Source organism: Episyrphus balteatus, chromosome 1, assembly GCF_945859705.1.
Source record: "Episyrphus balteatus chromosome 1, idEpiBalt1.1, whole genome shotgun sequence".
NCBI classification, from domain to species: Eukaryota; Metazoa; Arthropoda; class Insecta; order Diptera; family Syrphidae; genus Episyrphus; species Episyrphus balteatus.
The window spans coordinates 112,101,789-112,120,765 of NC_079134.1; the positions used below are offsets into that span (position 1 = coordinate 112,101,789).

At 31.8% G+C, this 18,977-nt stretch overlaps 1 protein-coding gene across 1 annotated transcript; it reads left to right on the top strand.

Moving 5' to 3' along the window:
* The first annotated feature begins 1,620 nt into the window (after window positions 1-1,620).
* Window positions 1,621-18,865, top strand: LOC129905335 (glutathione S-transferase). Its single transcript, XM_055980804.1, has 5 exons — window positions 1,621-1,777; window positions 15,018-15,264; window positions 15,520-15,687; window positions 15,754-15,896; window positions 18,209-18,865. Exons 2-5 carry the CDS (start codon window positions 15,027-15,029, stop codon window positions 18,374-18,376), a joined length of 717 nt encoding a protein of 238 aa, XP_055836779.1. The 5' UTR covers window positions 1,621-1,777; window positions 15,018-15,026; the 3' UTR covers window positions 18,377-18,865.
* Window positions 18,866-18,977: the final 112 nt, after the last annotated feature.

Consider the following 18,977-nt stretch of genomic DNA (forward strand, 5'->3'; position numbering starts at 1 on the left):
AATAATATGTAGCAGAACACCTCACGAAAAAGCAAGGCCTAGTGACTTACAACTCTAAATCATTCATATGTGCGTGTATAAATTTGCAAGATCGGAAGGGACCTAAAGTTTACCTACATAATTTATTATTTCTAAGGCCCGATCGAAAAAAAATTGATTCAAAAATGTCTCGGCCAGAGATACCCAGAAGAAGATCGGAAACTTTCGTATGTTTAACCCCCCCGTTTATTTCGTGTTGTTGTAATTTCTTTTGTATCCGTGAATAAATGCGAAATACACACATAGGGTAACCAAAGTGTTTTTACGCATACTTAGCCAAAAGCGCCCGACTATTCACACACATTGAATCAATCTTTTCACGCATATTTGGCCAAAAGTACCAATCCGAGCTTGTATGACGTCAGAAGTTTCCCATCTCCTTCTGGGTATCTCTGGGTCTGGCCATCATATAAAAAGTTATTGGACTCTTTATGAATGGTCTTTTACTTAAAGAGCAGTCAAACTTCCATAACTCGAACTTCCTTATGTCGAAGTCTTTATAAGTCGAAGTCTTTATAAGTCGAAGTTTATTTTGAACACTTTGCGTATAATACAATTTATATTTTCATTTCTTCAAGTCGAAGTTTCTCTTACTCGAATTTTTCTTCTTCCATTTTGGGAGTCAGATTTATAGAAGTTCCACTGTAATAATTACTCTATGAAAATAAGTGGAAGGCTGATGAAATTTTGTACGGACGTTCCATATACCTACCAAAGAACAAAATAATAAAATATGTGCAATTTGTGATAACAGAATTAAATTGAAAGCGATGATATTACAATAATATAACCATCATTTTTAGATATTGGGCCACTAAATATTTGTTAGATGTTTAAGATTAAGTTCTTCGGGTTCAGGGAAAATGATATACCATCATATTGAAAATCATAATGAAAATATTATTCTATCCGTCCCTTATACATTGCACGATGCATTAACACTACTTATTCTTATATAACAATATCATAGTTATTTCTCCACTGGCCGCCAATCCCCAAACTTCTAAAATACTTTTTTTTTTAATTAACCGACTTCCAAAAAGAAGGAGGTTATCAATATAATGTATTTTTTTTTTATGTTTGTTACCTCATAACTTTGGATTGGGTGAACCAATTTTGATAATTCTTTTTGTATTCGAAAGCTGGTGCCAGCAGTGTGGTTATTACTGTGAGGTCCATAAGAAAACTATAAATCCAGGTTTGGGTTATTGAAGTCGGTCTTGTTTTTTTTTTTTTTTTTTTTTTTTTTGATAAAAATGATTATCTTTTATCAGATTCGTGTTCTTTTTATCTTTTTTTGTTAAGTTTTTCAATTTAGGGAAATAGTTGTAAAAAAACAGTTCAACATTTTTAGTAAGAAAAATTCATATATGAGGCAAATATCTACACGAGTTATACAATATAAAAGTTTAAATGTTAGGGCCCATAAACACTCTATTACACACCTGGATTCATTTAAACCTTAGCCTAAGAGTAGGTATACTATGTATCCACTTTCTTTCTTCATTCTATGTTTTCTCTTTTTCAGAATAACAAACGCAATAAACTTAGTATCGGTAAAAAACAACAACAATAATCATCGAACATAGAAGTATAAAAGGGGTACAACAGCAAGACCCCCGCTCCGTTTCGACATCATGATATTCGAATGTGGAGTATATAAAGTTAAACGATCGAAATTGGCAGCGTAGTCTGTTCAGATTCATTTAAAGGTTCAGAGAGAACGCACTAAGAAAAGGTAAGGCAGTGGAATAGTGAAAATATAAAAAAAAAAACTACTTTCGAAGGCCTTTCATTTCTCCGGCTTCGTGCTTCGTTATCAAAAAATAATTCTGAATACGTTTTATTCTTCTAATACAAAACCTTATTCCAAAGGACTTAGTTTTTTGTTCAGTTTTTTAAAGCTTTTTCCTAAGTGATGTAACTATAAGTGCAAATGTTTAGCAATACATACTATTACAATTGATGTGAGTGAAATTCGATAGTCGGAAAATAGATTCAAGCCAAAAAAAAAATAGTTTTGCGGTCATCTGTAATTCCTTCGACACAAGAGGCAATTTTTTTTTTTGTACTTTGTAGTTACATGTGCCAATATATTGACCACAATTATAGAGCCGGCATTAAGTAATTGTGAATTTATTAAGTGACTGATCTAGGTTGCTGTCTGGCGGCGGTTGATCTATTTGTGAGTGCCACACTTTTTTCCCAGCCAATCCAATTTATTTCATTTAATTTGATCTAATTCGATTAAGAAAACGGTTGAACGAATTATTGGTTGTGGCGTCGTCGTCATTGAAGTTTGATGCTGCTCATTGGTTGCATTTTTATGTAAATGTGTGCTTTCATTAGATATAGTTTGAAGTGATTTACTTGATTCGTAAAGAGAAATGCGAAGCTTATTTTAGTTGAAATAAATTAAAATAAAGAAGAATAATATTAATTCCAAAATCTTTAGGCTTAGAGTAAATTACTTTACATAATGAAACCAAATAATCCGGTTGTATATTTTTAGTGATATCGATAGATGTTACTATTTTTTTCTTATAAGAGTTTGTTGTTTTGTTAGAAATTGGCTCTAATTCTAATTGAATTTAGGATTAGAAAGAAAAAAAGGCGTATTTTTGTTTTACTTTAGACCGTAGTTTCAACGTGGCACATATTTATAAAAAAAATCTACTTAAATTACACATGGCCTTGAAATTTCAAATTCCATAAAATATTTCGGATAAATGCACTTCATCCGATGCTATTTTATGGAATTTTTAGTCTTGTATGATAAATCGAAAATAGGTTAGGTAATAAAATACACCATGAGACAAAGTCAACCCTGCGTAAACACAATCAGTTTTGGTTAAAAATAACCTAAGACATAACTTGATTAAAAAATGTGCCCACTTTTCCAAACCTGAAGATGTCCTTGAAAAAGCGTCTGATATAAACAAAAATCCTTCGAATGGCAACCATTTAATTCTTTTTTGAATGTGCATCATGAACTTAATTTACTCATTTATCGTTCTTGTACATTGTTATTTGTTACGTTGGTTATGTATCGATTTTCTGGTTTATTGCACACAAGTTTTATTCTTTGCGCACTCTGATCTTGTCTCTGCTTTGCCTACCGGGACAACGCCTTTAAAATGCAAGAAAAATACAAACATACTTTACGCACACCTTCTCGCAATTTTAATAATTTTATATAAATTATCAGAGCAATGGCCTAACTTGTATATTGCAAGGTTGTTTCCTACAGAAGAAAGAGAGACATGCATCAAGACCTCTTAATAGTAATACAATTTTTTTTTTGTTAGTAAAATAATAAAAAAAAAAAACTTTTTGTACTCGTACAGTGTACCGTTTTCCTTTAGAATTGCTTGTCAAATGAAATGATCACAATCTGGCTGAAAGATCAATAGTTCTAAAAAGTCGGAACATTTTTTAATAAACAGTACTTGGTTGAATAAACGGAAGTGCTATTTTGCAGTACTGCTGCAGGTTTTTTTTATGAACTTGGGATTATTTTCGTGTCCAAAGAAAAGTGGGATTCATAATAACCTCCGTCTGTCGGTTCGTAGGTTCGTCTGCGACCATCTTTACGACAAGCTGGAGCCTTACTGCAAGAACACAATGCAAGATCGCAGCCGGAGCTGAATCTGGAGTCGGAAAAGCTGTTGAGACTTGTCGTACAGAAATTACGAACACATCAAATCTCTCAGAATATTTTTTTGGCTTTCTCTACTTTTGTTTCTTATGAAACTACTAACCCATTTTTAAATGAATGATAACTTAAAAGGTTATCACCAAGTTATGCCTCCACGTCAAAAATGAAAACGGACCATTTGCTGAAACGAAACTTAAATAATTTAAGTTGAACATAAGCTCGGATTCTCTACTTTTTCCTCTGCGTAGTGTCACATAAGGATTTATGTAGAACATAGATTCAGAAAACGGCTCTTAGTGGCTAAAATCAATTTAAAATTAAGAAAATATTTATTTACCTATGATCGAAAAAGAACAAAGTTTTAAATTTTTTTATGAACCAAATCACAACAATAATATTCTTACTATTTTCAATGAACAGTTACTCTTTTTCCCCTACTTTACAAAACATTTCCTATCGATTTGCTACACTAAATTTTTTAGGAAGGTTTCAAATGATAACGTGATAAATTCTCTAATAACAAGATATAGGCTATTGATTATGTCGAAAAAAAAACAGGGTAATAAGGAACTAAGACGATCACGGGTTTTTATTGTAGGCATCGTTCAATGGATTATAAAAGAAGATAAAACCGCGGAGTGCTATTAAATGAGAGGGTGGAAACTGAAGATAGGGGTGCAAACGCCCCCTTTTTGGAAAGAATTGATAAAAACAACTTCATTTTAATATTAATATTAATTTTATAATTCTAGCTTTTGAAAAAAGTATCAATCAAAACTGTAAGTGTTGCCACTATTTTTTTAATATTTTTTTTTAATTTTCAGTATTTTTTTTTAGAAAATTGCCCCTCCCTCCAAAACGGGGGGGACATTGACCCTCCCTCCCATAGTAAACAATGATTGTATTTAACCCCTCTACAAAATCTCATTATCAGTTCTTGGTGCTTAAGTAATCGTACTTTCCCCTCAAATGTTTCTGTTTTACTTAAGTAAAACTAAAAATGCGAAAAAAAAAGATGGATTAAAATGGTCAATTTTCAATGAAAAAATTTTTTGAAGACAGCATTTTGAAGGAAATTTAATCTTCTTTTTTTCTTTGGAGCAATGTTTATGTCTATCTCAACCCAAAAAAATGTACAACTAAAAAAGCAAAAAAAAACTCAAAAAATCGATTTTTTTGATATATTTTTTTATGATTGTTTCGACTATTTTGGTATGGAAATTTCTTTTTTCAATTTTTAAAAAACATTATTCCAATAGGAAATTTAATTCTCTACAAAAAGTTTGTGGAATTTATCAAAATTTTGCTTGATTTACGAGGTATAATGAAAAAAACAAAAAGGAGGCTTCTGCACCCCTGTCTTCAGTTTCCACCCTCTCATTTAATAGCACTCCGCGGTTTTATCTTCTTTTATAACCCATTGAAAGATTCCTGCAATAAAAACCCGTGAACGTCTTAGTTCCTTTCTAAACTACATAATCAATAGCCTAATACTATGAAAACAGCCCCCCTCACTAATAAATTTGTTATTGAACTAATAAAACAGGGACAAATTATTTAATATTCTTGATATTATTATTATCGAACCTCGTGCTAAATAATAAGGTAAAAATAACTTGGCTATCTTAATATTATTTATTTGTTAAGAATAAAGAAAGTTTACCATCGACGGTAAATGCTATAATATAGGTACCATATAATTTATATCTCAATTTTTTTGTCGAAGCATAAACAGATTTTCGTTAAAATTTTTTTTTGCGTTTGGTTGCACCGATTGCTAGTGTTCATTTATTAATTGCTGTGTCATCTTAAGTGGTAAAGAGATAATAAAATGCATTAAAATAAAAGGGCTTCAAAAACAGTTAAACAAATTTTAACTTCTACCGTAGTTTTTAAACCTACCTTTTCCAATACAAAAACAAATTGTTTTTAATATTGCGATTTCATTACACACTCTTAAATAAATTTTATATTAGTTTCAAATACTTTTGTGTTAAAAACCTTAGTTTTAATTTAAAAAAAAATAATTTTAATGTAATAAAAAGTATTAAAATACAAGAAATTTGAATTCACAAATAATTCCTAAGCGCTAGGCTCCTACGTTATACCGTTATTCTCGTAAGAATTGAAATTAAACACTTGTCTTTTTTTCAAAAATATTTTGTCATAACAAAAAATCTGAATTTTTAGATACTAATTTTAAGGGGTAATATCACCTTGTAAACCACGAAATCGAGCGTCATTTTCATTACCGTATAAAACAAAGAAGAAATATTATTTTCTTTTGGTGTTTGTTTAGTTTAATTAAGTATATTAATAGGTAACAGAATAGGCTAATGTAAAATTTTTTAATGATGTGAAATTTTTTAAATGGCGGTGTAGTCCAGGATGATAGTAAAATCCTGTGCTCCCATCGGGCGACCAACTAACTCCTACAATTTTTAACCGATTGGGCTGAAATTTTGTGTGGAGCTTAAAAATACTATTCTCTAGTGAAGTACGTAGGATTTTTTTGAAATATTGAAATTTAACGATTTTATGGTCTTTTTTCAACGAATTTTGTTTTTTGGAATGAAATAATTTTTTTCAAACTAATGCCATTTCTTTAAAAATTAATATTTCAAAAAAATCCTACGTACTTCACTAGAGAATAGTATTTTTAAGCTCCACACAAAATTTCAGCCCAATCGGTTAAAAATTGTAGGAGTTAGTTGGTCGCCCGATGGGAGCACAGGATTTTACTATCATCCTGGACTACACCGCCATTTAAAAAATTTCACATCATTAAAAAATTTTACATTAGCCTATTCTGTTACCTATTAATATACTTAATTAAACTAAACAAACACCAAAAGAAAATAATATTTCTTCTTTGTTTTATACGGTGATGAATATGCCGCTCGATTTCATGGTTTACAAGGTGATATTACCCCTTAAATCGCTTCGTGTTTTTTTCGAGGAGTAGTGGTGTTTTATAGAAAATTGACTTAACTTGGGAAAAAATTCTTAAATCAACGGTTAAGCCTAGTACGCAGCTGAAGCGAAACGAAAAAATTTTAGGTTTCCATGGTATTGACCATCGGTCAATACGATGTAAAAGTCAAAATAATAAAAAAAAAATCAAGAAAAAAACATCAAAAAAAATCAGAAAAAATTAATTTCGTTCAAGATACCGTTGTGCTATTTTTGTATGGAAAATTTTGTTTCAATTCAGCTGCGTACTTGCCTTTACACTCAAATCATGTTGTTACAAATCATAGATACCTACAAACATGTACCTATTGTTTTTTTTTTCATATTTTTAAGGTTTTCAAGATACTAAATTAATTTTTTCCTAGCTAGCATTTGAATTCTCTTCCTTAGTTTTTGTCTTTCTTTCCCATTCCATTTATTTATCTTTGGATTATTAATTTTTGTTTATTTTTAATTTTTCTTTAAAAAATGCGGTTTAATTTGCTTTAGGGCATTTCCATTCTAGCGGGTGCAACATTTATACTTATTCGAAGTTTATTTACAAACAAATGCACAAATATTTTGATTAAACTATAAGTTAAAGGGGTACATTTAAACGTGTTAACATTTGATTGAGTTATAAATTTTAATTAAATAAGTAAATCGTCACTAGGAAGGAATCAAAGTGCGACCGCGGCACAGTGGGTCACCTCCCATACAAAGTGCGGTCAAAAATATAATGACCATTTTTTTTTTAATGAAACACATGTGTTATCATTTTATATGATTTATTATTGCAAAAAAATGCATCAAGTCAGTTTTTTAAAATTTTGGTTATTTTCAAGAAAAATAAAAAAGGGTAAAAAATTTTTTTTTTTTTGAAAATATAAAAAAAAATGGTTAATGCCGGAAATGGACATGCCTGTCAGTCGAGCACTTTACCCTTACCCTCTAGTTCAGTCTTTTATAAAAATAATAGTGCCAAAAAGGATTTTTTTTAGTTTTACGTTGTATTTTTTTTTCTCCGTGTATCGTCATTTAAGCTCGTTTTACTCGAAAAGGGGAAAAAAGGGGAAAAAACGGCGCTATTATTTCGAATGGTAGGACGGTATTCTTCATTTGAGAAGTTAAATTGTAGAGGGCACTCGAAGGCAAACCAACTAAATCTCTAATTTAATGAAAATTGAGCTAAATAAAAATGGTTAAAATTGCTTCGCTAACGAGCCCCATTACAATTAGCCTTATTGTTATTTAACAATATAATTTATGTTTTTAGAAAGTATTAACCTTCTCGTTTAATATCCATAACAATTTAATACTGTTCACAATGTTTAACACCCGCTATCACTATCGCAAGTTCACACCTTATACCTGCAGCGATTAAAAAACTGTACCTTTCTTTATATACCGACTTTGAATGGCTATTGAGAAATGAAAAAAGGGGTAACCGTCAAATTTTTTTTGGTTTTGGTTCGATGGGAGATTGTAGAACGTTGTTTAATCATTGGATTTTAAAAAATTGACATTTACTTTTTTTATTATTGACCTATGGCGGGACCCACTGTGCGCGGGTGCAACAAAATCGACACTACCTACTTAGATCTTAGCAAAAAAAAAAAAAAAAAACAAAAAAAGTTCATTAATTTTAACATTTTTGAGTTTTTACTAGGGATGCCAGACGTCCCGGGTTAAAAAATTAGGAAAGTTTTTTTTGTTAACATGACAGCTGATTGTTTTTAATTACAGAATTACGGTAGCAGAATTAAATTTACTCGTCTGAAAAACGAGTAAAAAGGGCATTATCGGTTATAATTAATATTATTTATTGGCACGAGTACGATAACTTAGGCGACAAAAATTGATAACAATCATTTTTTACTATGGGAGGGGGGGGTCTATCTTTATTTCAGTTTATTTCATTGATTAATTTCATATTTAAATTTACAGTCTTGGTAAAAATAGTATTTAATGTGTTTTTAAACTTTTTTTTTCCGAAATTTTGTTTGTTTGAAGTTGATTATTTCGAGAACAATTAATTGAAATAATTTGAATTAAAAACTAGAATTAAGTGTACAATTCTGGCTTTTGAAAAAGGTATCATTCATAACTGTACGTCTTCCGTTGTTTTTTAATATTTTTTTTTTTGTATTTTAGGTCATATTTTAGAAAAGTACACCTCCCGCCTAAACGGGGGGAGATAGACACTCCCCCGCCCTTCCCATAGTAAAAAGGATTGTATTGAACTCCTCTACAAAATACCGTTATCAATTCTTGTCACCTAAGTTATCGGACTCTCCCCTATTTATTTATTAAAGTGAAGTGAAATTTGGTGTCTGCTCCATGCGATCTCTAAAATTATCAAGTAAATTTCGAAATTGGACAAGAATGGCGTATCCAAACTAATTTAGTCAATTTACTCAAATTTCCGTTCAGAAAATGACGTAACCTAAATATATAGTCCCTCATATTTCCTAAACGTGCCCATTATCAGAGCAAACATTTTTTAGGTCTAAGCTTCATCGATTTGCTCAGGATAAAACCAGCGAGTAAATCGAGAGAAAGGCTGAGATAAGCAAACATCACTTATTTTTTTAGTGATTCAGTAGAAAAAAAAAGAAATAAAAATTCAATATTGATTCCCAAGGCAGTCGGCTGTCTACTTCAGACAAATAAAACCAAATTATTGAAGTTTTATATGGAATGACAGTTTTTCGCTCAGGAGTGTTTTATAATTAAGTATGAAAGCTCCGAATAAGATCTGCTCAGTGGTCTGTTTGTCAGAGATTTCCTCAGAGCCAAAAAAGAAGCATACCAAATGTCAGTCTTAGAGACTTATTCAAAACGCCTTTTGCTTCAACTAAAAATTCATTTCAAAAATGTTTTCAAAATTATATTGTCCCACAAGAAAAATTTTTAGATCTGACATCCCTAGTTTTTGCTTACATATCGAATGGTGTTGAATCAAAACATTACATTTTTAATCTAATCCGAATGAAAATCTACGGATTAGAAAACACTGCAGCTTGGGAAGCATAGTCCATCGGCTGATACAACACAAGACATTAGGCACGTTCAAACACCTATCTGATAGGCTATCTGGGAAACCCGTATCTGCAATATTCCTTTGAACGAAAAGCTATCCAGATAGCTTGCCAAAGCAGCTACAAAAAAATAAGTAAATATTGAAGAGAGGAAATTGTTTCTTTTGAGCAAATTCCTTTTTTTTATTTTTTCATAGTACTTGCACAATCGATTTAACTTTAATTCTTGCAAATTTATTTTATTTTCAAGCTGAATAATCGCGCGAATAGAAATCAAAATAAAAATAGCCAAATGTTTATCAGCTGATCACTCGGATATCACTCGGATACATGAGGTATACCAAAAATTCTCGGATACCTTCAGATTATTTTTTGACAGAAAATGGTTCGTTTCTTTGCTAATTTTTAACATTGTTTACAACAACAAAAAGCTATCCGATAGCTTTGTGTTAACTGTCTGAACGTGTCCATTAGTACAACATAGAAAACAAAGAACAAGAGAAGAGCATATAACAGAGAACTACTTGGCACAGAAGGAACGACAACGTTGAAAATTGTCTCATGATATCGCACAGGTGGTTTCAGTTAAGTTGGCGATTTAGAAAAAATTGCTGAGCCGAACGTTGGGCTCGAACCCACGATGCCGGCTCTACAGTCAAGGGCCCAACCCTTATCATTAAATGTTACTTTTATTAAAATTTCTTCACTAATGAGCAATGCAAGTTCATAAAATCGGTCATTAGAAAACTTCGACGTTACGCACGCAACGGATTCTATCGGTTGGCCCCTTCATCTACCTATTCCTCTGCGCCATGGCCATAAAATATAAATAAGAAAACAAAAACATACAAAGAGACATTTCCATTTAAGGGGTTTAACCTCCTCCGAATTTTTTTTTAGAAAATCAAAAGATATATTATAAACAAATACAAGTGTTATATGTGCAGCGCTAAATGGTTTGTTTGTGTATTTTAGTGATTTAATTACCTATATGAAAATCTCCCTTAAAGTATTTACCAATATTGTATCGTTAAAAAAGTTGTCGATGAAGTTTTTATAAGGGAACAAAAAAAATGTTTGGTCCATTTCAACGTTTGGTAAGGGATTTTTAACCGCTGTTAAGCTTAAATCCAGTATATATGTGAAAATAAATACATCCATTTATTTAGAGAGTGTAGTACCTACATATGCACATTTCGTTATTTTTTAACTTCCTATAATCAAATTGTTTCAACTTAGAAAATTAAACCATTTAAGTTTATTGTTTATTTTCAAAGTGAAGTAGTTAGCTCAAACTAATGGGATTATTTAAAATGTTTGTTTTTAAGTACTCCCGATTTAATTTCGAACTTAAAAGAGTGCATTTTTTGCTACAAAATCTCAATACGAGTAAAAGTTCATTTCTCATTTTTGTTTTAAATTCGTTTACGGAAAGCAGAGCTATTTTAAGCTTTTAACTACGAATTGCTCTCCTTAAAAAATGTTTCAAAATGAAATTGGAGAGTTTTTCGTTTCGACACAGTTCTAATGACCATTTGCTTAAGCGGAATTAAGAATCAACTGCAGTTATAGTTGATAGTGTATAAAGTATTGTGATTCCTAAAAAAATGTTTGTTCGTTCTGAACATTTTCTTATTCGGATTTCTGCTTTGGACTAACAACTATAAAAGTATTGAATTTTCAAAACAAAATTTACAGAAAGGTACAGCATGTCAGCATGTGAGAAAGATAACATCCCTCCTCCTATACGATTTTTTCTCCGATCGACTCAACCGCGTGTAGCTTTAGCTTTTTGGCATACCGCTACAGCACCGGTATACTGCAGCGCGCTACGCTGATGAATTACTCTGAATGCAACTTCTGAAAATGATCGAACTATTTCTAAAAACATTCTACAAGAAGCGGGAAATTTACAATTTTTGTTTTCCTTTCTATTGCCACTTATTTTCAAAAAAGCATATCATTGGTTTAATATTAGACGTGTCACAAAATGAGTGGTAGATATAAGAACCTTGAAAAATTGGTGAGAATTATCAAAATTATGTCCATACTTATTTTTTTTATTTTTATTTATTTATTATTTATTAACGAGCACTTAAAAGTAACTAGCTAATATAAATTTTTAAAGAGCCTAGCTGCGAGGACTATTAGCTCTGGGTATTTTACAATAAATTTAAAATTTTAATTTTTAGGTTTGATATGAGATTGTTTATAATTTCAATATTTGTATGATTTGGAGTTGTAAGTAGATCATATACATTATTATTTTTTAAAAACTTTTTAGATGTTATGCAATTTTTTAATAAATGTTCTAAATTTAAAGTTTCGTTGCAAGTGGTGCATATGGGCGGGTTTTGTTTGGTGAGGAGGTATTCGTGAGTGACGGCTGTGTGTCCAAGCCTAAGTCGAATATAATTTCTGATTTTATATTTTGGTAGATCCGGGTATTGAGGATATGTTTTGTAGCGGTTAATTTCCTTATAGTGGTGATGGTATTGGCTCCAATCATTTAGCTGCTTCTTTCTTAGAGAATTTTGTATGAATTTGTTCATGTCTTTTTTTGTAAAAATGTTGAAGGAGTAAACGGGTGCCTCTTTTGTGGAACTGGCAGCTCGATCTGCTTCTTCGTTACCGCATATGCCAGTATGGCCGGGTACCCACATCAGTTTGATTTTATTTTGCAGTTTGAAAAGCTGATTTCTTATTTCGGTTACTAGTTCTACATTGTTGTTTGGGTTTATAGTAGCTTTTAACACAGACATACTGTCAGAGCAGATTATAGTTCTACTACGTTGTTTAGCTGCTGTGTTGATTGCTTGTAGAATACCAAAAGCTTCAGCTGTGAAAATGGATGTGAAACCCGGCAAAATGCCAATGCTCATTATTTGACCATTCTCTTGTGTTACTGCGTATGATGTGTTGTCTGGGGTCTTAGAACCATCGGTGAAAAGGAAATTCCATCCTTTGGTACGAAGTTCCGATGCGATGCTCGAAAAAAGAGCTCGGTAAATGGTATGACTGGTGTCATTTTTATTATATTGAGCTAGGTCCATGATTAGTAATTCGGGATTGATTTGCCAAGAAGGAAATGACGGTTTGAAGTTGTACCCTAGTTTTGTCGGAAGTTGAAACTGGTTAGCTTTGACTAAGGCTAGATTTAGAGTTGATGGGATTCTCTTCATAGACTTTTGGTTCAGTGCGTTCACTATGTCGTCGTCAATCACTGAATTCCTGGAGAAAACTAATTTCGGTGTTAATTTCAGAGTCATTTCTTCTATACGTTGTTCTACGGATGGAAGTCCAGCTTCAGTTAGTAGATTCCGTATTGGTGTTGTTGGAAAAGCATTGAGGCATTTTCTTGCTGCTTGGTGGTAAGGAGGTTTAATAATGTTGAGGGTTGATTTCGCACACTTGCCGTATATATAGATACCAAAATCAATTTTACTTAAAATTAACATTTTTGTTATATGTGACATTGTATTTACATGGATATTACATTTGTTACTACCTAAGTATTTTATTATATTACATCTCGCAGCTAGGGATTTTCTTAATTCTAGACAGTGTTCCTTCCAATAATACTTATTACTAAAAATTAATCCTAAAATACTTAAGTTATTTACATTAGGGATAGGTGTATTATTTACATATAAAGTTAGATTAGGACAATTAAGTTTGCGGCAAATATGCAATGTCTTACATTTTGTAAGTGACAATTTTGCTCCAGATTCTAAACACCATGCAAGGATATCTTGCATGGCATTTAGAAAAAGATCTTTGCATTTTGTTAAGTCGGAAATTTTGCTCAGAATATACACATCGTCGGCGTAGAGACAGTGGTCTAGCAGTTTATGACCATTGAGTATGGAGCTAATGTCGTCAAAAGCTATGGTGAAAAGCATTACCGAGAGGGGAGATCCCTGCGGTATACCATTTTCTAGTGTATATAGTTTGGAGAGACAATTGTTAATTCTTGAAGAAAATTTGCGGTTTGAGAGAAATGATTCGACATACTTGAAAATTTTTAAACCAACATCCCATTTTTTTAATTTTGTAAGAATAACATGTTTACCGATTCTCTCAAAGGCTCTTTCGAAATCCAAGGCCATCACGGATACGTGGTTTTTTGACGAGATAGCTTTGGAAATGTAGTGGTCTAAATGGAGATGGGCATCTATGCAACCTTTGTTGGGTTTGAAAGCTACCTGTTTAGAAGATATGCATTTCTTTGCCTCTGTAAACCAAAGAAGACGTTTCGCGATGATTTTTTCTAAGACTTTAGATAAGCATGATATTAACGATATTGGGCGATAGCTTTCTATAAGAGAAGTGTCCTTGTTTGGTTTTGGAATAGGAAGCAAAATACCATTTTTCCAGTTTTGGGGTATCGTGGAAGTATCGATAATGTTGTTATAAAGCTGGATGAGCCTTAGCTTGGCTGCAACGGGGAGATTTTTAATCATTGGATAGGATATCCTATCTCTTCCCGGAGTTTTACCCTTAGTTTTACTGAGAGAAGCTTCGAATTCAAGAAGCGTTATTTGTTTTTCAATTGTTTGGGCGAAATGATTGGTGGTAAATTCCCCTGGAATGTAGCTGGAAGTTTCGGTTTTTTTGCACCTGAATTGTGAGTCAAAGTTTGTGTCATTTGAATATGCAGACCATGTTTGCGCAAAACAATCTGCCATATTGGCTGTGTCTGTAATTATTACATCTTGACATTTTATACTAGTAATTTTAGATGGTGAAGAGTTACCTGTAAGGCGGCGAATATTTTGCCACATTTTCTTTGGAGTCGAGCTAGGGCAAATCTGTGCAGTAAACTCACCGATGCTTTTAGCTTTGCTGTCTTTAAGTGCTTTTCTAAATATTGCGTTAGACTTTTTGTACAAAATTAAATGAGTTTGTGTAGGTCTTTTCTGGAATGTTTTAAGTGCAGACATTTTAATTTTGCGAAGTTTTGTTAACTCCGAATTCCACCAGGGAACTTATTTTTACTCTTCTTGGGTTTGTAAATTCCTATTTCGATGACAGTTTTAAGGTTTTAAAAGTTGGCAGTTACTAATTCTATTTTTTAGCTTAAAATCATTCAATGGTCTAAAGTTAGCCTACTGGAACCTGTCATTATTTTTCGTAATTCGAAACCGACTGGGTTTTAGTTTGGATCTTGCATATTTCTTATACTTATTATTTGCTAGAATACACTTGCCGAATTTCTTTTAAAAACTGGGATTTATATTTCATTCTTCTTTTTAAATAATATAAAATTTAAAAAGACAAAACTTGTAATTTTATAATTTTACGGAAACTTGATTTATAATTTACAGCTCTAAATAATGGCCGATGAAGCAAAACCTGCAGAAGAAGCACCCCCAGCAGCGCCTGCCGAGGGAGAAGCTCCACCAGCCGAAGGTGAACCTGCAGCACCAGCAGAGCCCATTAAACACACCTACACACTTTTTTATTTTAATGTGAAAGCGCTCGCTGAACCTTTACGCTACCTCTTTGCGCATGGTGGTATTGAATACGAGGATGTTCGAGTGACGCGGGATGAATGGCCTGCATTGAAACCAAGTAAGTAGTTCTACTTCTTCTATATTTAGCGATTATATGTTGTCTACAGCTTTGGCCCACCTACATATACTTTGATATGCTGATTAATGTCGGAGTTCATTGTCATAGCTAGTACAAGAAGCTTTGACATTATTTAAGAATTTTTCAAATTCTAAATTTAATTTAAAGCATGATGAATTCGTACTAGTACTTAATTTAGATTTTATTTGTTTATTGAATTGAATTAAAAAAAAAAACTGTACTATCATGTTACAGCAATGCCAATGGGTCAAATGCCCGTGTTGGAAGTCGATGGCAAACGTGTACATCAGAGCATTTCAATGGCTAGATTTTTGGCTAAAACAATTGGACTGAGTGGTTCCAATCCATGGGAGGATTTGCAAATCGATATTGTCGTTGATACAATCAATGACTTCCGCCTAAGTAGCGAACAATGTGTGACGTTGCATGTTCAGTGTTGTTTGATTAATCTTGTTTTATAATATGTAGAAATTGCAGTCGTATCCTATGAACCGGAGGACGAAATTAAGGAAAAGAAACTGGTTACACTCAATACAGAAGTCATTCCATTCTATTTGGAAAAATTGGAACAAACCGTTAAGGATAACGATGGACATTTAGCACTTGGAAAGGTAATTTACTTATGAAAATTAAAGAAGAGTAATTGTGCAATCGATTGGCAACATTTTCATATTTCACATATTTTAAAAACATACGAATTTATGCAAAAGAACATTTTAACTGATCGCTTTTAATGATCGCTATAACTGATCCCTAATGGAAGGGAAGTTCAGGAAGGGATGGAAAGGGGTTACCCATAGAATACGTTGCATGACGTTGAAAGTTCATTTCAAATTTCTATGTTTGTTCGATGTTTTGATGTTTTCTTATTTAAACAATTTTAAACTATTATCATTTTTTTTTAAATAAATTGAAATGCACGAATGGATCTCACGTATGTAGGTACTTGTCCTTCAGTTTACAGATTAAAAAAATAAGGAACGGGGCTATTGCAGCTATATGCACGACTGCGTATATGTGAATAATACATATTTTACGATTTTACAAGTAATGAGTTAGTTTATTACAAAAAAAAGATAGTTAATTATTCATGTATTTATTGAAAATAATTAAAAAGAATGAAACAGATTAGATATAAAGAATAGATTCGGCACGTCCGACTTGCAAGGCAACCTTACTACCATTGGCCAACTATGTAAGTATGGAGAGGAAGCAAACTTCCCCTATACTCTATTTGCTCTCTTCGCGTTACACATATCCTTTTGTATTATAAGAATATTTTTATATAATTCTTAAAAATTGGTTTAATTACAAAAGAGATATATAGAAGGTATCTCAGTGACGACTTTTTTTTCAAAATAAACTCAAATACCATATTTTCAGTATGCGTATTTTTTTAGAAAAACTAAAAACGCAGTTTTGTAAGAAATACTTACAGCATTGCGTACACCAAATTTAATCAAAATCGTTATGACCGGTTTCAAGAAAATTGTAATCACAACAAAAACATTACTGGTAAAAAAAAAGAGGCAAGTTTTATAAATGGAAATGCTTCTTGCTTTGTCTTTCTGAAAGCCTATAGATATTATTCTGAGAAAAGCGGTTTAAAAAGCAACAAACACAAATTATATCAATGTGTCAGGTATTGAAATAGAACGTTTAGTGAACTCAAAATAGTGGACGTGACCTACACAATTGACTGAACCCTTTCAGAATACAAAAACTTAAATACATAATATGGAAAATTACCTAATAAAAAAGTCGGATTTAAAAAAAAAAAATATTTTATCTCGGTTATTTATGGAATATTCTCAACAATGTTGTACCATTTTGAAAAGAGAATTGAACACACCAACTTTTAAACTAACTTGCCATTGATTTAGAGTCATGTAAAATTGTTTAGTACTTAGTTGGGCAAAAAAGTAATATTTGCTTTAAAACTGATGCAGCTGAATTAAAATTTTTGAATGCATTTGGAAGCAGGGTTATTTCAAGGTTTCGTAAAAAAAGAAAAAAATGAGAAAAATTAAGACTTGTAGTCACGGCACATGAAAAACCGTCCAAGGGTGACCATTTTTTCGATTTTTTTTTCGAATGCCCATAACTCACAAAATATATGGCTGCGATTTTTTTAATTATTTTTCTGATAACTGTCACCACCTACCCTATCTGCCATTTTCGTTTCGAAGTTGACTTTTGGGACATCCTGTATAAAAAATTTCAATAATTTTTCAAAAAAAAAATTGTTATGGCATTCTTTCATGACATCTCAGGAAATTCAGTAACCCGTTAAGAAAATATTGATTTTTCAAAAAAAATTATTCAAAATTCATATTTCGAAATTATTTTCGTTGAAATCGGTTAATTCGTTTACGAGAAAGTCAGAAATAAAGAAAACGGTTCTATGGCAGGTACCGTTAACTTTTTTTAAAACTAAGACTTTATTAGCCACAGTTCATGTATTTTTTTTTTAATCAAAATCGTTAGAGCCGTATTCGAGAAAAACAACTTTTTTCATTTTGGTCGTATGGCAAGTACCGTTAATTTTGACCCTAAAAACAATTCAATTTCCCTTCTAGGGAATCAACCAAAACCCGTAACTTCCAAGTTTGGAGCAAATCGCTTTAGGTCCATTTTCTTCACTCGGAGTTGAACAAAACTTGAGAATTTTTATATTAAAAATTCTCAAGTTATGTTCAACTCCGAGTGAAGAAAATGGACCTTAGTGGTTTTGGCAGTAGCTTGAGATAGAGACAGACTTTTGGCATTCTCCATCATCGTATCCCGAGTTAAATTTTTTTTACGAATCCTAAACTATCGCAAGTAAAAAATTCTATTTGAAAATGTATAAATAGGAAAATACTGCAAGTAAAATTATAACAATGAAGTATAAATCTAATAATCTAATTTTGTTTTTTTTTAGCTTACATGGGCCGATATCTATTTTGCTGGCATTTTGGATTACATGAACTACATGGTAAAGCGAGACCTCCTAGAGTCTTACCCTGGATTAAGAGCCCTTGTAGATTCTATTAACAGCATTGAATCTATCAAAGCCTGGATAGAAAAACGACCACAAACAGAAGTCTAAATACAAAGCTATAGGAGTTATATTAACACAATCGCTAAAAGCTGAAAGATATATCATCGGCTTTCAAATAAACTTCAAATATTACTACGTAACTTAATACTAAAACCACACACAAGTACACACTTTTTTGTTCCTTTTTTGTATTAACATATTTTTACATGTATTTTCCATAGATTTTTTTTTATTATGTACTTTCGTTCGGGGAATCATTACACAATGTAATTTATAGCAATGTTTACCAGTTCGCTCATTGTTTCGGCCATTCTTTATTTTATACATTTTGCTGAGTTGGATTAAAATTCAAAAGAATTTAAATTTCACTTTGTAAGAGATCCAGCAATGTCATAACCATGTTTACACATCCAACAGTCTTATGAACAAACATGAAATAAACACCGCAAAAAAAAAAAGAACAATACTGTACTGAGGAATATTTTTACATTTATTATTTCTAAAATTAATAAAAATAAAACAAAACGTACAAAATAACATTTATTTATTTTCATTGAAATCAAATGCTTCTTCATCCCGCATTTTTCAGTACTTCAAACCATTATGAACCGAAGGTCTATTTGAAGGTAAGGAAAGATACATACACAAT